Here is a 27,945-nt window from a genome sequence, read left to right as displayed (position 1 = left end):
CTATAAATAAACTGGCCTGTTTATTCAAACAGAAGCTGGGAGGAGGACACAGAGAGAACAATCAATATTGCTCTAATCTCCAGGGAGGAGGTACAAGACCCAGCAGATGATACACAGACACTGGGTTATCCTGCAATTGTAGCTGTGTGCTTCAATGCCAGGTGCAAACCGGGTAGCCACTCCGGAGAGAGACGTTCCTGTGGAAATTTACACTCTGCTTATACTCGGATAGTGGCAAAAAGCTGTGTGCGGTGGCATACAGCCGGGGACACTGACGGAGTGTGGACGCCGACACACACCTGGGGACGCTGACAGAGAGTGAATGACGCTTTCAATGCTGCTTTAATGTATGCAAACCCTTTGTGTCCCTTAGTTTTACCATGAAATGGTTATTAAATGAGAATCAGTGTTTCTCATGTGACGTAATATGTGTGTAATGACCAATATGGTCCATATGTTGCTTTAGAAATACACAAGTAGTACAGGTGTAAAAATAAGCAAAGCTCTAGTGACACTGATTAAACCAAGCCGGTAAATGGAACCAGGGGTGTAAATTGGGGTCCCCAGGCAGGTGACACAGTGGCACAGTGAGTAGTGCTGTTATCTCACAGCACCTGGGTGGTGTGAGAGAATGTGGGTTCAATCCCTGCTCAGTCTGTGTGGAGTTTGCATGTTCTCCCTGTGTCTGTGTGGGTTTCCTCTGGGTGCTCTGGTTTCCTCCCATACTCCAAAGACATACTGTTTGAGTTCTCCCATAGTGTGTGAGTGACACAGAGAGTGTGTTTCACTGATGGAGGGATGAGTGACCCATTATAAGTAGTGTACCTAGCAGTGTAATTCACTGTGGTGAATAAGGTGTGTGGGCTAGTAACACAACATAGTATCCATTGTAAGTTGCTTTGGAGAAAAGCATCTGCTTGGTGAATACATGTAAATTGTAGTCATTTACTCATTTCATAAGTCTAAGATGTAACGTTTAAAGTCTATGTTTATTTTAGCATTTTTCTACAAGAATAATGACCATCCCTTAGGGTTTGCACACCTTCCAGCAGCACGGTACACACAGTTAAAACTGATGCATAACTAAGGTCGATGATGCTTACATAAAAATGCTGACGCACAAATGGAGTAACAGACCAGAGCCGGAAGGCACAGAAACAGCGAAGCAAAAACGATGCTAATTAATGCAACTTAAGACAGATGAATATGAAAGTCATTCGGCAGGTAAATTGCTGAAGAGAGTCATTTCCCATAGACTGGCAATAAAGCAGCAGGACCCCCAGGGGGCCTTTCAGACTAACGCCTAATTCAATCTGTACTCGCTGTATAAAGTCCTGCAGTCAAGTTAGTTCCGGCTCACTTATTTTTCCCCGAACTCACATTATTCTACGCATGTGTGTTTGAGAGTGCATCATCTTGTGAGCTGGCATGTTAATTCTGCATGCATTTGAAACGTATTGTCTACATGGCACGGCGGCACAGCGAGTAGCGCTGTCGTCTCACAGCGCCTGGGTGGCGTGAGAGGACATGGGTTCGGTCTCCACTCAGTCTGTGTGGAGTTTGCATGTTCTCCCTGTCTCTGTGTGGGTTTCTTGCAGGTGCTCTGGTTTCCTCCCATACTCCAAAGACATGCTGTTCAGGATCACCCATAGAGTGTGAGTGACAGAGAGAGTGTGGTCCACTGATGTATGGATGAGTGACCCAGTGTAAGTAGTGTATCTAGCAGTGCAAGTCGCACACACACACCGTCTGAAGCCGCTGGTCCCATGCAGGGTTGGGGGCAGCTGGAGCCTGACCTGGTGACACAGGGCATAAGGCTGGAGGGGGAGGGGACACACCCAGGATGGGATGCCAGTCCGTCGCAAGGCACCCCAAGCAGGACTTGAACCCCAGACGCACCAGAGAGCAGGACCCAGTCCAGCCCACTGTGCCACCATGCCCCCCTCCAGTGTAAGTCACCTTGGTGAATAAGGTGTGTGGGATGATAACACTACATAGAGTTCATTGGATGCTGCTTTGCAGAAAAGTGTCTGCTAAATAAATAAATGTATATACAGTACACAAGAGTGTGCAGTGATGCAGTGGGTTTGGTCAGGTCCCGCTTGGGGTGCCTTGTGATGGTCTGGTGTCCTGTCCTGGGTGTGTCCCCCCCCTCTCCAGCCTTGCAGCCTGTGTTGCTGGATTAGGTTCCAGTTTGCCACGACCCCACTTAAGACAAGCAGGTTCAGTCAATGTGTGTGTGTGTGTGTGTGTGTGTGTGTGTGTGTGTGTGTGTGTATACAGTATGAATGTGCACGCACGCTGGAATGTGCGAGACCCAAAAACGCTTCTCCTTTCCATCATGTCTTTGGGTTCCTGTCACTGTTGTTCTCCTGCCTTCTACCTTTACTTCACCCAGGGTGTTTCATAGGGGGGAAAAAGCCTGGAAAAGACTAATGGAGAGTGTGACAAACATGGCGCCTTTACATAGAAAGCCGGAGATACTGGTAATGAAAGCCTGGGGGCGGAAGGTAATAAGGAGGCTTTAAATATTTTAAAACCTTTGAACGCTGGTTCCGGACTGAGAACGGAAAGACCGTTTTTACCAGAGTGCCTTTCTCAGTAAGCGACGTCTTTAGTTCCGGCAGCTGGCGAAAGGGTGGTAGATGTAGGACGAGGGACTGCGGTACACTGCCTCGAAAATGTGCACTTAGTCTTAAAACTTAATGACTTCAGAATGTCATCAATCATAATGCGGAGGTCAGACGGCTGCATTGTGACAGCAGCTCATCTCCTACGTGTCGCGTCATGACCGACACCGGGGCCAGAACCTCGGGTTGTGTAATCCGCAGCTTGTACTATGACACCCGGCCTACGTCTCGCTTTCGTTCCTCACGGTGCAAAGCGGAAGAAGGTCTCCGGCATAAAAGAGAGAAACGGACGGTATCTCGATGTTTCAGACCCAGAAGATGGGCACATTACCATTACAACAGAAGCTCAAGGACTCCGTTCTAAATATTCTCATCTGGCCCAAAAATATGTTTCTTTGAAGTCTGTCTAGACGTTCTGCTCGTGCTCGGAAAGCTGCGGCGCGCTGCCGAAATTACCGAGCCGCACGCCCACAAAAAAGCCGTCCCCCTTGATGGGTATCGCGGGCTTGTGAAATTGCCAACTTTTAAACAAAATAAACAGAGCGTGAAGCCAAGGGCAAAGTGTCACACGGGGAGCGACGAACACGTTCCAAACCACAAACGGCACCGGCTGCTGTTTCGCGTTCGATTTGGCAGAGACCGGCGCGCTGTAATTTATGTAAAACGGTATTTACTGCGACCCTCTCTTAGTGAAAAAGTAATTAACCGCAATAATTTGTTTAGTCAACAGGTTAGTAATGTGGCTGTGCAATTACTGTGCAGGAAAAATAATGTGACCATGCAGTTACAGGCCAGCTGATTCATATGACCGTATATTTATTGAGCAGGTCGTTCATGTGATCATATGTTTGATGAACAGGAAGTTCATGTGACCATGAAGTTGGTAGAAGGTTAATTAATATAATAATGTTATTAGATAATGCATCTGCCATGCCATGTATGAACGCCATAGAAGTGCGAAAGCAGCTTTCCAGTCATTGATTAATGTGAGCATAAAATAATAATAATCACTGACTGTGGGTAAAATAATAGTGAAAATGTTAAATTAGTAATTTCTGATGATTTTTTTAAAGCACCCATACTAAGGCGGCTGCACCTGCAAGCACTAGGGTTTTTAAGTTCATAAGGTCACGTGTACAATCTTTCATTGGATAACAAAAAGTGTGTCTATTAATGTTAACTTGAGAACTAAGTGCATTCTTTGTCTGGAAGATGTTGTTTGTTATATACACGAGGTGCTCTTGTTACCAACCTTTAAGTGACACTTTTTAAAGATATCAACGTTTTCCTTTTATTTATTTTTAATTGTATTTTGTCACCAATCTCTGTTTTTCATTTTGGAGGGAACTTCACCTGCAATTCCACGTTCGCTCGATAGGTGTCAGTAAAAAGCACCCAAACAAAGTAGGCGTGTAGGACCACATTAACTCACCAGTGTTTGTACAGCATCTGGTGTTGGTGATTAGTAACAAGAATTGAATGCTACATACGTTTACTCCATAAATCATTCAACAATCCATGTTAAATAAAAATCTGTGTAGAAAATTTGTTTGTTTGTTGTTTGTTTTTTTTTTTAATTATTTATTTATATATATACACTACTACACAGGGGTTGCAGTGGCGCAGCGTGTTTGACCGGGTCCTGCTGTCCAGTGGGTCTGGGGTTTGAGTCCCACTTGAGGTGCCTTGCCGCGGACTGGTGTCCTGTCCTGGGTGTGTCCCCTCCCCCTTCAGCCTTACACCCTGTGTTGCTGGGTTGGGCTCCAGCTCCCCACAGCCCCACATGGGACAAGCGGTTTCAGAATGTGTGTGTGTATATACACTAATACATACATATCTATGTATAGTTATATTCACAGAAGTTACCCCATGAATAAATCAAGGTATGTTTCTGTTTTATTGAGTATAGATAATAAAACAAACTGGAAGCAACCACATACTGTTTAATGTTGCAGATATTGTTTCAGGTTAATAAAAGATAATCAAGTAAAAGTCTTGAGACAGATTGATGTCCCGTCTCACACACTCTGTTTTCAAGAAAGGCTTTGTACCGCTGCAACCTTGTATAATAAGACAAGTGCTTGATAAATATGGAACAAATAAATAAATACATTTTTCATTCTTTATAACTTTAACGTGTTTTTACCGATCCAAGCCTGGGAATAAATCAAGGGATGTCTGTATTGTTTAACTTTTATTGATTGTGGTGTTGTGGTTGGACTTACAAACAAATCAAGTTACAAAGAGACCTCCGGTCCCAACCATGTTTGTACGCTGGGGACCCAGGATACTGTTACAATTGCGTAGCCCCGCTTTGCACCTGCCATAGCCCTACTATAGCTACACCCCATTCAGTAGCAATCCCACCAGCCTACAGAAGCTCCAGGAGAAGATGTCCGGAAGATCTCACTGGAACACGTCTGGCTTGGCCCCACCTACAGCTACGTCTGCCCCGGGCAAGTAAATTATAATACCGCCGAGATTGTGAAGAGGGGATAAATATGACCGTGTGCTTTCACTTGTGCTGTTAAAGTTGACCACACATTCACGTCACACTCTTTAAGCAATCTTCTCGTTTTACAGTAGATTACATTATTTTATTCACTCAAGAGAAGCATACACACTGTCTGAAACCACTTGTCCCATGCAGGGTCGCGGGGAGCCGGAGCCTAACCCAGCAACGCAGGGCGCAAGGCCGGAGGGGGAGGGGACACACCCAGGATAGGATGCCAGACCGTCGCAAGGCACCCCAAGCGGGACTCGAACCCCAGACCCACCAGAAAGCAGGACCCAGTCCGACCCACTGCGCCACTGCGCCCCCGAGAAACATACAGCCAAACACAATTATATATTGTAGCTTAAAAGTTGCTTTCACTGTAGTATAACACGGATTTCAGCCTACAGTAATCTGGTCCGGAGCCCTATTCCAACTACCACTCCATTTGTAGCTCACCTATTTTCCTTTCCCTTCCTAATTGTGCCTTTAAGCTGCTAGAAAAAGTCGTCCATCTTTCTTGAACCTTGGAAGGGCCCATTATGGGTCTCAGGACTGCGTGGTGTAGGAGTCCAGGGGGCCATTCTGTCAACACCACACTTTACTGCAGTAGGACTGGGCTGCCTGTATCTGCAAACACACGCTGCATGAGATATCAGTCTTATTCATGACGCCCCCCCTCCGGTCTGCTGTCACAGTCATACCCCGAGAAATGCCCTTTCGAGACGCAAGAATTCGACTTTAAAGGAGTTACGTTTAATAACCTTTTTTTGACTCACGAGGCATTTCTTCATGTTTGCCGGCACCCAATCTGGATTTCACATGCCCGAACAGCTGAGCAGCACACGGAGCCTTTTCTCCGAAGCGACGTAAAATCGTGAGTAACTCGCTGACGCCTTCATCCAAGGTGTCCGGCAACGCTAGATACACTGCACTAAACTTGCTGCAATCATTCACCCACCTACGCAGGAGAACAGTGTAACACAAACAGAACGGAGCTTAGAGTCATCAATTCGGTCGAAACATATGCCTTCGGGCCGTGGGAGGAAACCCACATGATCGTTAGGAGAAGAGCCAAACTCCACACCGGCTGAGCAGGAATCGAACCCACGTCCAATCAGACAGCTCAGGCAACGTGAGAGAGTGTGTAGAGTTGTTACGAGACTGCAAATTCACCTGCATTAATTTCACTGATTTCTTTTGTCTTTACCCATCTCTTTTGTTTTGTTTTGCTCAATTAATTATTAGCATTGAGGATCACATGTACCTGAGTTCTGTTGGTGATCTTTTAATAAAATGAATACTAATTGCTACAGAAGTGCAGGTGAACAGAACACACTGTATTATGGAGTAAAAAATGAGTGGAAACTAGATTGTAATGTTGCATTATGGGTACACTAGTTATTAAACAAATTCATCCATTCAGCTGATGCTTTTCTCCAAAGCAACTTAGAACACACACACACACATCTTCAGAACCGCTTGTCCCATACAGGGTCGCGGGGGAACCGGAGCCTACCCGGCAACACATGGCGTAAGGCCGGAGGGGGAGGGGACACACCCAGGACAGGACGCCAGTCCATCACAAGGCACCCCAAGCGGGACTCGAACCCCAGACCCACTGGAGAGCAGGACTGTGGTCCAACCCACTGCGCCACTGCGCCACCGCGCCACCGCGCCCCCTGCAACTTAGAACATTAAATTATATATGTGTTTAAAAAGCTGGGTAACTTTTTTAAGGGAGCAATACAGGGTAAGTACCTTGCTGAAGGTGGGATTCATACCTGCAACCTTTAGGTCCAAGGGTAATAGTTCTAACCACTATACTACCAACCGCCCACAACATAAGGCCCAGAAATTATGATGACTAATGTCATCTACTGAGGTAACTGTCCATTTCAATCCCTCAGACTGCATGTACTGTAAATTACACTATTATACTGCCTTCCCTTTCCTCTGCTGTATTGTCTTGTCCTGCTCTGTTGTCTTGTCTTATTTCTTTTTTTTTTACATTTCTCATCTGCCCCCCTCCACACCCCCGGTGTATTTTAGTGTAGGAACAAAAGACTAGCACAGGTATTTCATGCCAAATACACACGACAATAGAACTTGAACTTGATTTGAGGATGTATTAGCATAAAAGGATGTCACTTTTGGGGCTTGGGAGCACATAAATATCATTACTATAAAAATAATGGTATTTACATCATTGAGCTAGGAGAATTTGCCATACGACGAGCTATTCTGGAGCACGTCACCTTCGTGAGTTGGGGGAAGATGGTATTTTCCTTCGGTTTGCTCTCGAAACATATTGTACCCCCATATCCTGCCAACGTTTTCCTTTTTCCTGCCATGCTCTCTGGGTTTCTCTCTCTTCTTTTAATTCTTTCCTCTCCTCACACCCCCCCCCTCCCCATCCACTGAAAGAAGGGATTTATGTCTGCGGGAGCAAATGGTCCTCTTTTATCGTCGCAAAAGATATCGCTTAGAAGACAGCGTGTGTATGTTTGTGTGTGGCTGTGGGATACGTAGCAACCTTTAAAGCAAAACTCTTCATATTTCATATGCATAAATTAAATCAAAACGTCAAAAGTGTAGCTCTACTAAAGGTAGCCTCTGCCTCTGCTCTGCTGACTCCAAGGAGATGTCCAGCAGTGTATTTTATCCTCTAAAGAGGGGATATTCTGTTGCCCCCTTTCAAAAACCCAGTCTCCATATAATGACCACAAACACCGAACCTAACTGGAACATAACAACCTCAATGTGCCTTGTAAAACAACCCACTGGTCCATGTAATGACCTCGAATACCTTGTAACAGAGATCAACCTGCTTAAGAACCTCAACACGCCTTGCTGCGTAGACTCTTTGGGCCATGCAATGACCCCAATATACCTTGTAACATATCCTTTTTTCATTTTCCTTTTGACCTCAAAAACCATCCATTGTGTCCCATTCAGACTGTGGGAGGGCCTAAAAATACCAGGCAGAGACACAGATTTTGACCACACAGCAACAACATAATAGCCTTGAGCTGCAACCCAGGTCCCCTGTACCATGGTACCAATGGAACAACCGCATTGTCCCTTTACAGCCCACTTGACCCATGCAATGATGTAAAAATATAGTGTAAAGTTCCTTTCGGCTACACAAGAACAACACAACAACTCCAAGACACTATGATGTAATCCATTTGGTCATAGCCATCCAAATCCATTTGGACACATAGCTACCTGGAAAGACTGATTCATTACATATAACAATCTCAAAACATTGTTTTAACTGCAAACTTAAAAAAATGACAACAGCTTTGAGAGTCTTTATCATAGTCAATTTTCCCCTCATAAAAATCATAAACTCCCCGCTGGTGTTTATAACATGGGAAAAGAAAACTACCTGTCACAATTTACAGAGCTAGCAGATAAAAAAAACAGGGTTAGGTAAGGAAAGGTCCTTGGTCAGTTTAATGAAGCTGTCCTTTAAACTGTGCCCCAAAACCCTTGGTTGATTCTATCCGAGCAAACATAAAAGTGAGGGACGGAACATGACAAGAGACTTCTGTTTTGCCAAGCTGTGCTTAAGATGATTTATTTCATTGGGCTGCCTTGCTTGCTTTGCGGTCGCTTCAGTCGCCATCGATCATTGTGCTATAGAGACTTGGGTCCTCTTTCTGTGATCCAGGTAAGGCCGTGCCCATCACGTCCACCTCAGATGAGTCAAGTCAAGATGAGTCACGGCACCCTGGCCCAGTGGGGGGCTTTCCTCAAACAACTCTTAACACAATGAAGAGATTCATATATAGTACATATATATGAGTTACAACCATTAAAAATAATCGGGGAGAACACAGTTCTAGCTTGATAATTAACATCTCTGAACCAATAAAACATTATTATTATTATTATTATTATTATTAATGACCAAATGTAGTTGCATTGCAAACGTTGCATTTCCTCTTGGTCCCATGGGCTTCCTCCAAGTGCTCTAGTTTCCACCCACAGTCCAATGATGTGCTTCAGGAGGACTGGTATCTCTAAATGAATGAATAATGTAAATGATATGATAATGATAATTAATGCCTAAATGAAAACATAGCATTAAAAGACAGCTACAAATAATAATTTTTATTACAAATGTTTAAAAACATGGTGGTGTTACTTTCATGCATAAAAATGCCTTTAATTTGGTATTTTAATTAATTTTAGGTGACATGTTTTTCACCCAGGAACCAATTACTGCAAATTTTCTAAAAAACTATTTTAATTCAACCCCCTCACAGTGGGAATTTCACTAATAGGGTTATTTCACATGACAAATTAACCTCTGTTATAAGAGCAATGGCTATATTATCATTAGTAGCAGTATCTGTAATATTAGATGACATAAAATGCACTGTATGCAAATGAGGGCTGTTACAAATTATTTGGGACCCAGGCAAATTGCAGTCAGTCTATATTTCCCCAGAATAAATTATATGAAAACAACACTATTGTGTCAAAACAAGCACTTTCAGTCCTTTCGCTATAATTCAATGACAGTGGAGAATGCGCAGCTGTGTCCGCCGATGATTAGTTTGAATTCTGCAGGCAATATCTCGCTGTCATCATTTATTTTATTTGTGCGGCAATCGCCTTCAAAGGTACGGTAAGGGCTGCTTCTTAAAAAAATGCACACGATTTTTCTTTTAAATCTGTTTTTGTCTTTTTTGTCATCACACGTGGCACCCAAAGCCCCACCCCGCCATATAATGGCAAATGAATACTATGTCGCTCTATGCTCACTCCCGTCATGTTTTCTCAACAAGGACGAAAAATCTATATATTTGGTTGACTATACACACATTGATGAAGGTTTTTTTTTTACTGCATTGTTGAACAAAACTATTGGCATTTACTCCTTATGTGGTTGCATTCTCCGTTATCTTCAACCTCCACTTGTACAAGTAACTTAGGGTTAGGGTTAACACCTTAGGAGTAACAACTTAAGATCCCACCTTCTGACTAACCCTAACTCTAAGGGTGTCTCTCCCTAGATAAAGTTTGAAATGATACTAGTTTCAGTGAAGCAGGCTAAACATGTTTTAGTTTTATATTTCAGCCTATTTCACTGGATATCTTGCTGGATTCATAACCTTAAATGTGATATGAGTTATTAGGTGAATTGAAACATCTCTTTACGGGGGCAGCAGGTAATATGGCGGATAGCGTTCTCGCCTATAAGCTCAAAGGTTAGAGGTTCAAGTCCTACCCCCGAGCAAGGTTTTAGATAGTTCCTCCCACATCGGTTGACATTTTGGGCAATGAGCGTTCTCCAATGGACTCTGTTGGAAACAACGATCTCAGCATCAACGTTCATGATCTTGAGGTCTTCTCGAAAGGTGGAATGCCACGTTTTTGGTGATCGACCCTGTGTGCACTTTCCCTTTGGCGGCACCCATCGCATCGCCACCTTTGGAAATCTCAAAATATGACCTATTAGTTGCGTTCGTTGTTCAGCAACAGTGTCTTCCAGCCACAGCAGACTTTGTAACACCTCTTCATTCAATCACGATAGGAGATACCCAGAATTTGACGTAAACTCACACGCGCACACACACACACACACATTGTCTCAAGCCGCTTGTCCCAAGAGGGGGTTGTGGTGAACCGGAGTCTAACCCGGCAACGCAGGGCACAAGGCTGGAGAGGGAGGGGACACACCCAGGACGGGGCACCAGTCCACTACAAGGCACCCCAAGCAGGAATTGAACCTCAGACCCACTAGAGAGCAGGACCCAGCCAAGCCCGTTGCACCACCACACCCCCTTTGATGTCAACTGCGTTGGTAAAAAATTTTCAGTTTGTGGGCTATCCTTTGCATAATCTTCCAGGTCTTACTGGTAGAGATGGCTGTTGGGATCACGATAGCAAGAGCCTGAGCTCGGTACTTACTCCAAAAGTGCTCCAGTAAAAAGTTACTCGGTTGTATAATTGGGTAAATATTTGTAGGTGTCTTAATATTCTAAAGTCACTTTGGAGGAGACTTGAACCTAGACTTCACCCTTGGCGCACTTTAGAGTGTTTCTGTACAAAAATCGAGAACTATCCAGAACGGAGCCTTCCCTTGTCCCAAGAGCTGGGCTTTGGACAGCCATCGTGTGGTTCTGCTTTCCTGTGGCTCACGCACCCGATTTCACAGGTAATTCCGTCGTGCACGATTCGCTGAATCCCATTGTCCCTGTTTCCTTTCTAATAGCGGCCCAATTACAACCTGTGAAATGTAAATCCAATTTTCACGGAGCACAACGGGGGAGAAGAATTGGGTGATTATGATCGCTGACGGCAAACGTCAAAAAACCGCCACTACCTGCCGACGACTCGGCGTGCTCCCGGAGAGAAGAACCGTGGAGAGCATTTCATCTGACTGGATACAGAGCAGAATCAAATTGAAAGAGAATGAGCCCAGAGTCCAAGTGTCATTGAATTAAAACCGTAATTAGAAGTGTGAGAAGTGCCTGTACCAGATTGGATCTTCCATCTGCACTCGATGGGCTGGTCGACTGCTGTTTTGTGACCTACTTTCAGTGCCAATAAAGAGAACTTCTAAAGGGCGGATTCAATCCTACTCCCCCGCAGGTCCTGCTGTCTGTAAATGCCAAGCCTGTGCTAATGAGATTAATAACGCAGGGACATTAATTGAGTGTTTCATTGGTTGATTCAAACGGCGGAGCATCTCACGCTTTGATACGAGTAGCTACAGGCCGCTAGATTAGCGACATTCATTTCGCATTTCTGGCCTCCGTTTAAGCACCACTCGTGCACCACGGTTGGGAACATTGTTCTTTTATCTGCGGAGAAAGCAATAGATTAAAACAAAAAACAACACTTGGGCAACCACGTTTAGCTTATGGCTGGCAGATTCCATGCAGATAAATAGTTTAATAAACACGGGGCTCCCCGCATAGTCAGAACATAATCATTATTCTCAGCGCTTCCTTTCCCTAGAGGGATTCAATTAAGAGAAAAATATCGTCTCGTGCTCTTCGGAGATTTCCTAGTCTGCATACCACCATTTTTTGAATCCCGTACCGAGTCTGGAATAAGTTACGCATTCATCAACTTTTTTCCTTTTTTTTTAATAAATTATTTCTTATTTGTTTACTGAGACTATTGGGAATCTGGTTTACGGGGAATACCCACGGAAAGTCATCGCTTATGTAGGCGACGCAGTATTATTTCGAGTCTGTGTGCTCCTTTATGTACCAGCGGGCCCCCTCACCGGAGCCCTGCTGTTTTAAACATTACGGATGTCCTCCACCTTCGGATTACCAATGGGATCGCGATCAACGCTCGGTGCCATTACTTCACCTGAGGCACGGTTTACAACTGACCGAGCTTTAATTTAGGCAGGGCGGAGAAAGTGGAACCTCGCATTCATTCATTCATCCACTCATCCATCCATCCATTCATTAATTTTTCATTTGAACAGGTGATCAGAATTTAGCATTCTATTATATCAGCATGATCAGTAAGAACCCCCGCGGCGGGTTTGAATTCCATACGCAGCGCCACTCTGCTCTTGAAATTTAGCACAACGGGCTATGCGGCGGCTGCAGGTTCTCCCTGGGTGTTATAAATCTTCAGGAGAAAATGAATGCTCCACTTATTGTTAATCCGGTCCCAGAAACAAACAAAGGATAAATATTCTCCACAATGAGGTATTCTAATTAGTTTACAAGCGTTCCGAAATAATTCACGCCCAGGGAGCAATGGCTTGTAGCCAGTTTGCAAATTGCCTACTACCTGGCCTATTATTTGCCCGAGAGCAGGGAAGAAAAGCACGTGGAAAAGTACGTGTTTAGTGCGAAGTGGCCCAGAGAGGAAGGTCATACGGCCGCAAGACGGAGCGTTTGTTCAGGTAAAGATCCGATTTAAAACCCTGGGCTTGTTTTAGGGCCTTTGACTAAATCTTGCTACGCGTGAGATGCTGTCAGAGCCCCAGCTCCCGTCTCCACACCCCGAATTGAGAAATAAAACATCTGTCACCGTCCCCAGTTTTTCAATCATACACACCATCTGCTGTTTAGCATAAGGGTGTGGGCTTCTGTTCCAGCAGGTACGAACAACAGAGGAGTTCAAAATAGAACCAATGTTGTAAAAAAAAAAAAAAAAAGATGAAAGTGGTGCCGGAGATGGCAGGATGCACGGAGGGGCGTGGACAGAAAGACAGATTGATGCTCGGGGGGGTTTTGGCTCGCAAGCGTAGATAAACCATCGGCTCACGAGAACCGGCGGAAGAGATTTTAGAGCGAGGGGCACGCTGCACACACGCTGTCACACAGCCCCGTGTCAAAGAAAAAGAGCGCACAATGGCGACCGAAACGTGTCCGCTTCACGCTTCGGGGTCCAGAACGGACAGGTCAGCAGTGGGCCAAAGACACACACACACGCACACACGAGAGTGTGTTACCTGCTGTATTCAACAAGACCTGATCGCTCGTTACACCCCACCCGGACTTACCGCTCCTTCAGTTCTGCCTGCTTTGTCAACCCACACACAACAGGTTCCAAAATCAAACGTGCAAAGATGTTTGGTTCTGGCTCCGATGTGGTGGAACGACCTCCCCCCTCTCACTCAGAACTGCTGAATCCCTCTCTTACATTTACAAAAGGTGTCAAAACACACCTCTTTCAGACTCACTTCTCCCCCGATCGCTTACATGCATGATGAATGTGTAAATGTTTGCGTTCAATTATTTTTTCTTTAGAAACAGTAGAATAATGGCTAAACCTTCATGCAGCTACTTACATTTACATTTACATTTATTCATTTAGCAGACGCTTTGTCCAAGCAACGTACATCTCAGCAAAAGCACAATTTATGCATCACATTAAGAGAAGGAGACATAGCTGCAGACATAAAGTCTCAGGCAAACCTGGTTTGTTCCCTACCACTTGCCGCACCGAGGCTCATCGTTCGAGTAGATGCGTAAAACATAGGATAGACGACTCCTGATACCCTCCCACCATTTTTTAAATTTTTTTAAATATTATAAGATACACAAATAAGCAAGTACAATGCCAGAGTAGTGGCTGAATAAAGGTTGTATCTGGATGCTTATGGAGTTACGATGCGTGAACAATTACACCATAGATGAGCTGGAGAGATCTTGGGCGAAGTGGATCTGGAAAAGGTGGGTTTTCAGACCCTTCTTGAAAATAGACAGAATTTCCGCAGTTCTGAGTGAGAAGAGAAGGTCATTCCACCACAACGGAGCCAGAACAGAGAACCTCCGAGCTTTAACTTTCGTACTCGACCTACTTGTGTGACATAGCCTGGTTCATATGGTGGAATGTGATAAATTAATGCACTTCACAATCACGTGTCTGCTTCCAAGTCTCCCCTTCTCTTGATTTAATGTACTCACTGATTTTTTCTCCGAGATGTATGTCGCTCTGGAGAAAAGAGACTGCTAAATGAATAAATGTAATGCGAACGCTACAAGACTAAGCACTAACCGTCCGACTGCGGGACTCTCTCCCAGGCGCACTCCTAGATACACCATGTTTTCATTCGTCTCTACATTTCCCATACACTCAGCCACAAGGTTTCATATCTGACACTAATGTCACTCTGCCAACAATAATGGAGAAATCCGAGTCCTTCACAGCCAGTTATGGCCCTTTTCTGAAGCCTGGAGCTCATACGGCTCTTTCAGTCACCTGTCAAATTCACCGAAAGGAACGGTGCAGCAGCAGCAAAGTGTATCTTGCTCATTCCACCACCCAACAACATCAGAGCGCATGGAGAAGGGTTCAACAGACCTATTGTAGCGCTTCTTTAACCCTGGATGCCTCCAGGAGCATCGTAGCTGGGTTTAATAATTCATTTCTTCACCTAAAAGTCCTCCAAAATAAAGCTACACTTGTCCTTCACCCCTCACTGTTAGCCAATTAAGGCAGTTTGATAGATAGATAGATAGATAGATAGATAGATAGATAGATAGATAGATAGATAGATCTAACGTTCTAGAGCATGAACATTTACACACTACATGAACTTAAGAGATCGTGTGAGAAGTGAGTCAGGAAGAGGTGAGTTTTAAGACCCTTCCTAAATGTAGAGAGAGATTCAGCAGTTCTGAGTGAGAGGGGGAGGTCGTTCTACCACATGGGAGCCAGATAGATGGGTCTGAGTTCTCCCCACTACCCTAATCCCTTTTTTCACAAAGATATGGAATGCAGGGTGATTCTTGCTTATTTAAGAAAGAAGGTAAAGTATCTTGTTGTCTGTACCTGAATTTGTACTCAGGTGAATACAAATCTGAATTTATATTGAATCAGGTATTGAATTCAATATTATATGAAATTTCATATCAAATTGTATTGAAGAGGTGAATACACATCTGAATTTCATCTCTGTAAAAACAGTGTATGGATGAACAAAGCGATGAATTTTGCAACGAGAATTTGCTGCGCAAGAAAACAATTTTGTGTGGCTTAGTTAATATTTAGTCAAAACTTCATTTACGTTCACATTTATCCTTTTTTAGACTTACACTACACTTATATACCAGTAAACATACAGCAGTGTGTCACTCCAACGAAAGGAGCGATCCGGATGCAGACAAATGATTCTTGAGTACTCTCAGTTTGGTATGTACCGTGGTATATAACTGGATACATTACATGAGTAGTTGAATATACGTTTTTTTTGTTTTTTTAATAAAGATGATACAGTTTGCATTTATGGAGTTCACACAGGAGATCAGTCGAAAAGTGGTCTAAAAGAGATGAGTTCTGAGACCCTTCTTGAAAACTGAGACAGATTCAAAATTCATATTAAAACAGTAGTTATATTATTACACAAATAAAAAAGAATTATATTTTAAGGAAGTATTAGTAGCGGAGGAGAAGAGTAATAGAGAATATGACTGGAGTGAGGGAAATAAGAGAGGAATGAAAATGTTACAGAAATTAAATGACACCTTCGTCCATTTATATATTGGGCCAATATGGGAAACGCACTTTCCACAGAGCATCAGAGGTACAACAGCAGGTGCGTCCAGGCAATGACATCCAGAAACTTTTCACCGTCTGCTTGGTGATCCGTTCCGCACGAAGGACGCGAAAGGAGTGCGTGCGCATACATGTGCGGAGCGACGCTTAAGAAAGTAAGACCGGGTTCCTTCTCATCCGTCGTAACGCGCTGAGCGGCGAGTGTGTGGTGTGCACCGACTCAAGGCAGAGGAAGGAAAAACTCCCCGACACCTTCTGCACTCCAGTAAATAGAAGGCATTACTACACACTCGCACGCACACACTGGCAGAGCCACGGGCTAATGCAGTCTCCAACACACACAGGCCGGCACAGCCACACGCGCACGCGTGCACGCACACACACGCCAGGGAAGAAGTGTGTCGGTGATGAGGATACTGTTGAGGAAGACTCGCCTACAAGAGCGGGTATAGGAAGCTCGCCCTCCCACACACACACACACACACACACGCACGCACCTAGAGAAGCACACGCAGGTGCCTTCTGGTGGGCGGCACGCCGATGACGGCGGGGTTCGAGGGGGAAGAGGAGGACTCACCCAGAAGAGCAGGTTGAAGAAGACCATGCCGTAGCGCAGGCACCGCAGGCAACCTTCGGCCATCCTGCAGCGACGCAGCTCTAGGAGGAAGATGAAGGATAAGTCCAGGTAAAAGACCACGTACTTCTTCCCGTGGGCTGCTGCGTAGCCGCCCTTAGCCGCCTGGGGCCCCGGGGTCGTACGGAGCCCGAAGGTGAAGGGCCGGCTGCTGTACTCATATTCGCTGCTGTAGCGGAGCGGGGGGGAGCCCGGCTTGCTTTCCAGGGACGGGCTGCGGCGGTAGGGGGATTCGTCAGTACTGGAGCGTCGCATCGGGGGGCCGGCCAGGGGGCCCGCAGGGGGCCAAACGATCCCTCGACTGTTATTATGGCCCTCAGCAAACCTGTCGCACACCTGAAGGGAGCCGCCGGGCGGCGAGGTTCGGACGTCCCGAGAACTGCGGTCTAGCGTCCCGACTTGAGTCCGAGTTTAGCGGGACCCATCTAGGCAGCCGGAGGCGTGAAGTAGCCGTCCATCCCGAGTGCTCGAGTTTAGGGTCGATGTCACTTGACCCTCTCGAACTCACCGCGCTCAGCCTTAACAGCGATCGGCCCTTTTCACGAGACCTGCCACGAACAGGTTACCCAAAAGTCGTGCCACGGGAACGTCGCCCCCGCCCACCTCTGAGCAGGTCGGTCCGCCTCCCAGCACCACGCACTTCAGGTCCACCCGGCGCCCACCTCGGTCGTCCCACAAGACCCTACGTCTCGCAGCAGATCCCACCCTCAGACCTGTCCTGTGGGGGAACCTGCAGGGGAGACGAGGAGGAGGTGGGATTCCTACCGCGTCCTCGTTTCTCCTGAATCCTCACCCTTCCCAGAAACCAAAGTCTGACCTGGGGATGGGGGTGTCAACAAAACGCTCCATGCCAGCGAGGAATGACAGTGAGACTAAGGGAGCAGAGAATGAAACTATAATGAAGAAGAAGCAAAGTAGCGAAGGCGGTCGCATCCTCCGGCCCCAGGTTGTGCAACAGCCGCCTCCTTGCTTCTCATGTGTCCTGCTTTCTCTCTCTCTCTCTCTCTCCCGTTCTCTCCCTGTCCCTCTCCTACAGTCCTGCCTTTCTCTGCAAGTACGATCAGAGCACCGCTCCCCTCCGTGCACCGCGCCCCTCTGTGCCGGTACGGTCCGGTCGGGTCCCGACGGGGAGGTTTCCCAGGACAGAGGCCGTGTCCCTCCTGTCCTCTTCCACCAGCTCGTCCTCGTTGTCCTCTGCAAGCAGGTGCTCCCTGGCCGCTCGCCAGGGTCACGGCCAGGGACGGGGAGCCGGCAGCGTGTGCAGTCAGCTTCCTCGGAGGAGAGAAAAGACTGCAGTGTGGTAGTAGTCCTGTCTGACTGCCTGGAGCTCCCCCTCCCCTCTCTCACGCGCACTCAAACGCGCGCACACACATCAAGCATGCACACACACGCGCACACACTCACCACACACACACCCTCCCCTCATCTCACACGATAAGTATCCCAAATTCTAATAAGGAGGGGGGATGGTGCACTCATTGAATGGCTGGCCACACCCCCCTCTCTGGTTGAGCCAATCGCCATCATCCCTCGCCCGCGTCGCCCCGCCCACCCCTCCGTCTCTCCGTCACACAATGAGACCGGGCTTCAGCGATCATCAGTTCCGCCGTGCCTCCCTCTCTCTGTTTCGCCCCGCCCCTCGCTCACATTCGACACCCCGAACACCACGGAGGCGTGTTCTCGCACCCGATCTCCTCCTCTACCTCCAGACCCTGCGAGGGCCTCCCTGCCCCCCCAAGCAGCAAGACACCTTGCAGGCGTATGTCTGCAGCGTTGCCCCCCAAGGTTCAGCCCTGCACACGCGTGATGTACATTCACTCATGCGCACACACACACGCACACACACACACACACACACACACACACACACTCCAGTTGTCACAAGGCAGCACATGCAGAGAAACACGACTCAGTTAGAGGGAAGCCTACATCGATCCCCCAAGCAGCAGAAGGTTACCACGGTGAAGACGCAGTCCACCTACGGTGTCCACATTAAGACAATGACAGCACAGTAGTGCCCTATCAGCGGAACCCGAGGCCACAGCAGGAGGCTTTGTGTGCGACCGGGGCCTCTGAGACACACACCTTTGCTCTGAGTATAAAGCAGCGCTTTGGTGACTCTCACAAATCTCAGCGAACCGCCAATGCTGCCGCATCTTAATATGAGACACGTGAAGGCCTGGCTGGGAGCCCCGCGTGTCCGTCTGCTGTGCAGAACGTTCCGGAAGCGCTGCGACTACGAACGCGGCTAAAACCTGGCACGGCGCGGCACGCTGCGCTTGCCATCTGTGTGGGAGCGTGCGCCGCGCGTTCCCTGAACTCCTGTAGGAGGACATACGCCTATATCCCTCACGCCTGATTTGCTTGAGAATCGTGCCACGTCACAGAAACGGTCCGAGGAGGAGAGACATTAAACAGGATTAAATGAACTTCTTTTCAGTTATCAAACAGGAACGGAATCAGCTTGTACTGCTGTAGAAGTTTAAAGCAGTGCAACTGTTTAGTAACAGTCCTTATCCTTCCAGGTATGTGAATTAATGTATTCATTCATTCATTTTCACTAACCGCTTGTCCTGGTTAGGGTGGTGGTGGTCTGGACCCTATCCCAGAATCACTGGGCATAAACCTGGGGGGAAACCCCTGAACAGGGCACAAGTCCATCGCAGGGTCACCACACACACACACACACACACAAACTCATTGACAAACTACAGGGACTGTTAGTGTCACCAGTTCACCTGAACTGCATCTCTTTGGACTGTGGGAGGAAACAGGAGCGCCCAGAGGAAACCGAAATCAATGTATTTCTGTTTTGCTGACAGGTCTATTAAGTCGTTATTTCCACTGTATCCAGACGCACTGTAGCCACAACGGCATTTATTAAAATTTCAATGCGAGAGGGAGGGGAGCGGTCAGCTGATACTTCACCCCATTAGCGGTGAATTTTAACGCTTCCTTGTCACAGTTCAGAGCACGACTCACGTTCATTTAATCGCACGCCTTCTACTTCTGTTTCGCACAATGGATATTGTTGCACTGCTCTTTTCAGGGTCATTGATTATACTGACAGCAGAGGCCGATAAGCAGCGATTTTTACCGCCTGTTGAAATGTGTCCAAGGGAAACCCATCCTAAAGCCCACATCCTCGGGAATCCGACCACAAAGTTTCTGACACGTCACAAATTGTGCTGCGGCGTTGTCGTGGACAAACGCGGCGGTAATCCCACACTGCTGATCCTGTCGTGCTGTGCAACTTACACAGCTGGAACATAATAACTTCATCACAGTCTGGAAAATTCTGACGCTCAGATAGTAACGGAAACCATTCGGCCAAGTCAGGATCACGGCGGTCCGGAGCCTATCCCGGAGTTATAGGCTGATGATACACCCCTCATCCAGGGAGCCAACCCTCAACATTTACATTTATTTATTTAGCAGACGCTTTTCTCCAAAGCGACTTCCAATGAACTCTATGTAGTGTTACCAGCCCACACACCTTATTCACCGCGGTGACTTACACTGCTAGATACACTACTTACACTGAGTCACTCATCCATACATCAGTGGAACACGCTCTCTCTGTGTCGCTCACACACTATGGGGGAACCTTAACAGCATGTCTTTGGCATGTGGGAGGAAACCAGAGCACGCGAACACTTACACTGCTAGATACACTACTTACAATGGGTCACTCATCCATACGTCAGTGGAACATGTCTTTGGACTGTGGGAGGAAACCAGAGCACCAGGAGGAAACCCATGCAAAGAACATGCAAACTCCACACAGACTGAAGGGGGATCAAACCCACATCCTCTCGCACCACACAGGTGCTGTGAGACAGTAGCTCTACTCACTGGGCCACCCATCATCCAGCCTACAGCTGCTTGGAAAGGAAAAACGATTTTTGATGGCAGAGCTGTCAGCCACACGGACCCCCCTGCGCCCCGCAGCCCTGTTTCCACTCTTATTCCAGCTCTTTCAACTCGGCAGACACCCGTGTTAAAAACGGAGCTACACGGCACAGCGGATGATGTAAGAAGATAATTAGCCTTGATAGACGACGTTGAACAAGCGCGTCTCTGCGAACGTAGGGCTTTTGCATCCGAGCACATTTTTATTAACATCCCTGCGATGGCTGGATAACTTAATTAGCGTTACGAATTCCTCGCTTGCTGCCCCCCCCCACCAAGTATCGCCTTATGTTTCCAGCATTGGCCCGAGCAAACTTTCCAGGATTTAAGTTGGATTACGTCTATGAGAAAAGCAGAGTGTTAAAAAAAAAAAAAAGTCTAACCTCCTTCATTGATATAAATCAGTGTTAAAGAGCTGTATCACATTAAGTACGAGCCAGATAGTTCCATTAAATGTCGCTAGGAGCTGTGGATCCGACGCTTATTCCCTGTCTGGGCTGCGCTCTAGATGGGCTGTCGCGAGGATAAAGTATTGCTGTGTCGGCTCGTGTGCGACTTCAGCTACAAGTTAGTTTCTTTACACTTACAATATCTTTATGGGCCCAAACAATCTGAGCTCTTCACATGAATTTATGCATAAGTCCTGTCAACATGTGCAGTACATTTAGCTGACGATTTTCTCCGAAGTGATCCACAACATTAAGCCGGGGTGGCACTGCGAGTAGCGCTGCTGTCTTACAGTACCTGGCTGGTGCGAGAGGGCACGGGTTCACTCCCTGCTCAGTCTGTGTGGAGTTTGCATGTTCTCTTTGAGTGCTCTGGTTTCCTCCCACACTCCAAAGACAGGCTGTTAAGGTTCAACCATAGTGTGTGAGTGACAGAGAGTGTGTGTGTGTTCCACTGATGTATGGATGACTGACCCATTGTAAGTAGTGTATCTAGCAGTGTTAAGTCTTTGGGTGCTCTGGTTTCCTCCCACACTCCAAAGACAGGCTGTTAAGGTTCACCCATAGTGTGTGAGTGCTGGAGAGAGTGTGTTGCAGTGATCTGTGGATGAGTGACGCAGTGTAAGTAGTGTATCTAGCAGTGTAAGTCACCATGGTGAATAAGACGTGTGGGCTGATAACACTAAAAAAATCAAATCAAATCATTTAACTACATAGAGTTCTGGAAGTTGCTTTGGAGAAAAGTGTCTGCTAAATAAGTTAAGATTACAGGTATAACAATCTCACAATTATTTAGACAGCTGGGTGATTTTACTGGAGTAATTTAGGGTAAGTACCTTGCTCAACAGTACCACAGCCAAAGGTGGGGATCAACCCTGCAAACGTTGGGTCCGAAGACAGCAGCTCCAACCACTACACTACCAGCTGTCTTTAAACACTTGCACATGTAAATGTAAATGGTTTTCTCTTGCCATCACACTTTATCGAAAAACACGCGAACAAAATGCGAAAAACATGCGAACGAAGATACAATATTAGTTCAACTGTGAACATCCAGAACCTGGTGAAAATTACCCAGTGGATTTGGGTATTTTTACTTTTAAATGATGGGTATTTTAAAAAAAAAATTCACCTTTTCATCCAAATAAACTCAGTCATGTGTTACATATCTGTTGCTATCTTGTCTGTGCCAATTAAAAGTATTGCACTAGATGGCATTAGACTGAAAAATCAGTCAAGGGTTCAGTTTCATGCTTAATCTCGGCACCTTGGGGCGGAACGTAAAGTACATGTGGGACAGCACCCATCCTGTGAGCACGTTCCCCTTCCCCAGTGACCTTTAACCTTTGAACTGCAAAGAGCCAGAGACCCTAAAGTCAGGGGTAGCTGCTAGCGTAGTGGTTTTGAGCTACTGTCTTTGACCCAAGGGTTGCAGGTTCAAATCCCATCTCTAGCTGTTGCACCCTTAAGCAAGGTGCCGTCCTTAAAATTGTCTACCTGTATAAAGGGGTAAATAATGGTAATCTCTCAGCATATTTCAGACACAGTTGTTCTCCAAGGCTGGCGTTCAGGTTGCTAATGTTTCATTACCATTCGAGGTGACATCGAGATTGGCGTTTAGGTTGCAAACCTTGACTGGTGATGAAATGTTTGCAACCTAAACGCCAAGCTCGGCGAAAAACCGAAGACATCAACCATCAACCTGAGCTACAAAGACCACCAATATTCTCTATGATCTTCATATTTCAGACACCTTTCCCCAGTCACGGGAGGATGGAGAACATTGGAAGGCTTTCACACTGGAGAAGAGCCCTACTTGTTCCAGCCTGCCCCCCTCGCAGCATTAAACGTCGTTTTAATCCGCCGCGCGGATTTTGAATAAGATTTGTACGGATACGTGACCTTGCGTGCAGATACCGACAGTCGAGGCAGCTGAATATTCATAGACACTTATCTACAAGCCATAATCTTGTTTTCTCGCAGGAAGATCAATCCAAAGAACATGAGAAGATGCATGTCTTTTTTTCATCTTTTCAAGCAAATCGTGATGCTGATGCTATTTAAAGACTGGCACCCCAACCGAACGTTTGGGAAACGTTCTAATCTGGCGTTGGGTTTCTTTTCCCCGGACGTCTTCAGATCCATTCGTCTCTTTTCCAATGGCTTCAGCTGAAGTGCGACACCCGAATGAGTGCAGGTGTGATCAGTCCAGGTATGATCAGTCCAGGTGTACCAATCTGTGAAATTGCCCATACGTTTGTATAAATGAGCAAATTAATTAAACAACTGTTATGTATCAGTAGACACCAAAGTATCTCTGAATTTCCTTTTGTGACACAGTAGAACTGTCCCTGGTGTCCAATGCCACATGGAAACTAAAGTACTTGAAACAGTGTTCCTTGTATCCCTGGAAGTGATTTGTTTATTTTATTCATTCATTCAGATGACACTTTTCACCAAAGCAGCTTGTAGTTACCTACCCAGCTGGGTAACTTTATCACAGTAATTTAGGGTAAGTATTTTAGTCAAGGATATTACAGCTGGAGGTGAGATTTCAACCTGCAACCTTTGGCTCTAAAGGCAACAATTCTAACCCTATGCTGCCAGGTGTTTCTCTTAATGCAACCTTGTACCCATCTGTTTATAGTTGCGTTGAGACAGATTTAAATTTAATTATTTATTATTATTATTACTATTATTATTATGGGGGGGTGCAGTGGGGTGGACCGGGTCCTGCTCTCCGGTGGGTCTGGGGTTCAAGTCCCGCTTGAGGTGCCTTGCGACGGCCTTGCCACGGACTGGTGTCCCGTCCTGGGTGTGTCCCCTCCCCCTCCTGCCTTACGCCCTGAGTTGCCAGGTAGGCTCCGCGACCCTGTATGGAACAAGCGGTTCAGATTGTGTGTGTATTTCTTATTCTTATTATAAACTTGTACAAGATTCCACCCAGAGCTCTGTTGCCACACATCTGATCATCCGTGCGCCATGTGTGCAGTGGTGGACAGTACCTAGCTCTGTCTCCCACTCAAGGCGAAACGGACCAATTTGTCTTGCTTTAGTCTCCAGGCCCCATAAGGCTCGTGTGACACGGAGGGGATTCAAACCCAAATCCCTGTTGTCGGCCACAGGCCAATTTACTAGCAGCGCAGCCCGGACTTGTCGCATTTCATTCATTTGCAAAACCGGAATTCTCATCTCTGTCTCAGCGGAGCTCACTAATCACGGCGCTTTTAATTTGCGCTTTACGTCCAATTTCACTCAGCCTGGCGGTGGAGCACGAAGGCGGCGTTCGAGATTTTGTCACCCGTTTCACAGCAGCGCCACAAACGTCGTACCCGCTGCCGTTGCTCCTTACCGCAGCCCGGCTAGTGAACGGGTGGGCATGCATCGGTGCCGTAGGGGTGTAGCACGCCATCGTGTGTGTGTGTGTGTGTGTGTGTGTGTGTGTGTATTTAGACTGGTGACGATAAAGATGTGGGGACTGGTGGTGCACGGAGTCCTTCTTTAAGGTAATGCCAGTGCAATCATCTCCCATCTCCATTTAGGATTACAGGAGAATTTTCCCCATGTCTCGAGTTCTTGAGGGATTAAATTAACGAATAATCTTTCTTCCATATACAAGCACACGTATGCTCTCTTTACAGCAACGTGCGCAAACACACCAGGTGTAAACGGAGCCACCAGACAGGGACGCGAGGCTCAGACATTCATGTCCAGCGCAGACCGGACTCAACGTGCAGGGGTGGAGCAGCAGGCAGATTCAGCCGAGGTGTCTGGTGGAACACAGACTCTGGCCTAGTCATCACACCCCACACCTTCTGTTATGACATCGTCGGGATTGAACTTAATTCTACACATCAGCACCGAAATCCAAGCACGGTGACCACAATCCAAACCTGGACTTTCCTACCAGAACCTCAAACGGAGTCACAGTTTTGGCAGTCAAGTATAAAACAATGTGTGCTCACATATTCAGTGAAAATGTTTTAGTCTATCAAGGGAAGGACAGATGTTAGGTTACTCAGTCAGTAGACACTTTTCTCCAAAGCGACTTCCAACAAACTCTATGTAGTGTCATCAGGCCACACACCTTATTCACCGCGGTGACTTATATTGCTAGATACGCTACTCACACTGGGCCACTCATCCCTACATCAGTGAAACACACTCTCTGTGTCACTCACACACCATGGGGGAACCTGAACAGCATATCTTTGGACTGTGAGAGGAAACCAGAGCACCCGGAGACGTACACTGCTAGATACACTACTTACACTGGGTCACTCATCTGTACATCAGCGGAGCACATACACACTCTCTGTCACTCACACACTATAGGGGAACCTGAGCAGCCTGCCTTTGGGCTGTGGGAAGAAACCAGAGCACCAGCAGGAAACCCATCCAGAGAATATGCAAACTCCACACAGACTGAGCAGGATTCACACCCACATCCTCTCGCACCACACAGGTGCTGTGAGACAGCAGTGCTACTCGCAGCGCCACCCATCATCCAGCGTACGCCTCCTTGGAAAGCAAAAATAATCTTTGATGGCAAAGCTATCAGCCACACGCCCCCCCCCCCCCCCCCCCCCGCACCAGCTTGTCTTTGGACTGTGTGAGGAAACCAGAGCACCCAGAGGAAATCCACACAGTCACAGGGAGAACATGCAACCTCCATTCAGACTGAGCAAGGGTCAAACCCATCTCCTTTTGCACAACTCAGGTACTGTGAGGCAGCAGCGCTGTGTGTACAACAAATTTATATTCTTCTCCTTAAATGGTGTCAGTACATTAATAAAGTTATTTTCATCGATTTTCTTAGCTATTCCCGATTCAGTACGACACATAAATTAGTGAAAGCAAGAAGAAGCTGATAGGAACTGGTATGTGATGTTCTCGCTGATGCGTCAAATTTTTTCATAAGGTGTCACTGAGGGCAATAACACACATGGGGACAATACCGCGGTCGCTCTCCTCGGACTCCTGCACAGGCCGTCGCTGTCATTGCCCTCAAACCACCTCACCTAACTGTCGCCGTGTTGAGCCACCGGCCCGGAAATGGACAGTCCCTCACCTTTGCTCGCACCTTCTAGTCATCTCTTTCTCTCCCGCTTCCGCCGTCTAAGCACCGGAGTGCAGCGCCTGCATTTAAAGTGCCAGCATTTGCCTCCAGGACCCTCGACTTCATAGTCGTTCCCTTTGATGTAATTCTGAATCTTTTTCTTGAGTCAGCTAAAGCTGTTATTCTGCTCCCTTTAAATCCATGTTTTATTTAAATCCTTGCGAGGATGTGCGTGTCTTAGACAAGACCGCCACAGAACCCACCTGCCAATAGACAGTTATCGAAGCGTTTCTTTCGCAGATCGTCGTTTTCTTGTTGGAAATACACAGAAAAGGTGCGGACGCCTCGAGGACGGCGTTCCAGCGAAGGAGTTCCCCCCCCCGGAGCACCAGCCCACATCCATGATGACTGCAGGCTCCCTCGCTGCCGGTGTGATGGGAGGAGGGAGTCCCAGGCCAGACAGCTGAGTGCGTGAAGCTCAATGCACGAGCGAGCTTGCAGCACGAATTCCGGAATGTTCCCTTACATTGAGCAACATAACGTTGTACATTCCTAAATCTTCCCAGTTTCTACAATCTGAGTCTTTTTAACATTTTATTTACCTCTTCGAATGGAGGACACTTGGGGGAACAAAAAAAAAATGCCAGAAGGGCATAAATAAATCCTAGAGCGGGGAAAAAAATAAAGTAATTATGCGAATGCTTAGACATAAATTAATAAATTTAATGAAAATGTAATAAGGGAGGCCCTATGTCTCTGTATCTAACATATTCTGAGTCCCACAGATTATACACACTGGATCGGCTGTAAAAAAAATCTTTTTTGTCTACATCCGTCAACACGAGCCATGCATTCGATAACAGCCCTTGGTGGAACGCAGCCGCAAAGAATGAACCTAAATTAAATTTACCTTTGTAAAGGGTTCACATCTCACGTTTCACATCGCTAGGATTACATGTCTCTGAGTTGTGGCACTTGTCTTTAGTAATAACGTTCTTTGAACCTTCTGAGATTTTTGTTTCAGATATCTTTTAAGAGTGTTATGTATTCCAGCAATGTCTCATAAGTTTAAATGGGTATAGTTCACTCTGCAGTAAAATGCTGAGTCCCTGGGTTGCATTCTCAGGATTTATATGCCTTGAGGGTCAGTGCAATGTAAACCCTGCGGATTTACCCAGAGAGCAGCAAGAATACTAAAAGGGCCGTTGCTATAACTGAGGTTTCAAGTAATTCAAAGGCTAATGAACTGGATGATGTCCAGCTGCATAGAAATAGGTCGAACCCTTAGCAGGCGAAGCAGAAGGGCTACACCACCGAAACATGTGAAGGGAAAGGGAAGAAGAGAGCAGAGCACAGGTCACCTATGAAGAAATGCATGTTAGAGAGGAATGGAAGGTATACAAAAAAAAAGAATACATATTTGTATTTCAATTTATTTTTTGAAAATATTCAGATGCAGGATGATATTTGTTGCAAGAGCTCTGTCGCCCCCTGGTGGTGAGACCCGTGTACTGTCGCGTCTCCCTTGAACCCTGATTCAGATGCTGAGAAAGTAAAATCCACACAATGCTGTCAAAGTTAAATCAATACAGCTGCGCGTATGTGAAGCTCACAAGCTCATTAAAGAAGGAAAACGTCCATTATGTGTTACTATTTCTGGAACTGTAAAAGCACAGTGAAACCATGTAATCGCTGTAAAATCGCATTCTCTCCGGTTGTGAAGGACTTCTCATACTCGGCGCTGGGAACAGATCAATTTAGGAGCTAAAATGAAT

At 46.5% G+C, this 27,945-nt stretch overlaps 1 protein-coding gene across 2 annotated transcripts in view; it reads right to left on the bottom strand.

Annotated features, from left to right (window-relative positions):
- Nucleotides 1–27,945, bottom strand: part of tspan4a (tetraspanin 4a) — a 58,085-nt gene that overhangs the window by 22,763 nt on the left and 7,377 nt on the right. Inside the window, exon 2 of one of the 2 annotated variants that reach the window (XM_018763771.2) lies at nt 16,697–16,776. In XM_018763771.2, the coding sequence (XP_018619287.1) occupies nt 16,697–16,759 (63 nt within the window). In that variant the 5' untranslated portion in view covers nt 16,760–16,776. Of the gene's footprint in view, nt 1–16,696; nt 18,142–27,945 lie in introns of those variants that run through there. The other variant, XM_018763770.2, reaches the window with a different exon arrangement.

This window comes from Scleropages formosus, chromosome 11, assembly GCF_900964775.1.
Source record: "Scleropages formosus chromosome 11, fSclFor1.1, whole genome shotgun sequence".
In the NCBI taxonomy this organism is placed as follows: domain Eukaryota; kingdom Metazoa; phylum Chordata; class Actinopteri; order Osteoglossiformes; family Osteoglossidae; genus Scleropages; species Scleropages formosus.
The sequence above is the reverse complement of the archived record's forward strand: the minus strand, read 5'-3'. Positions and strand labels throughout refer to the sequence as shown.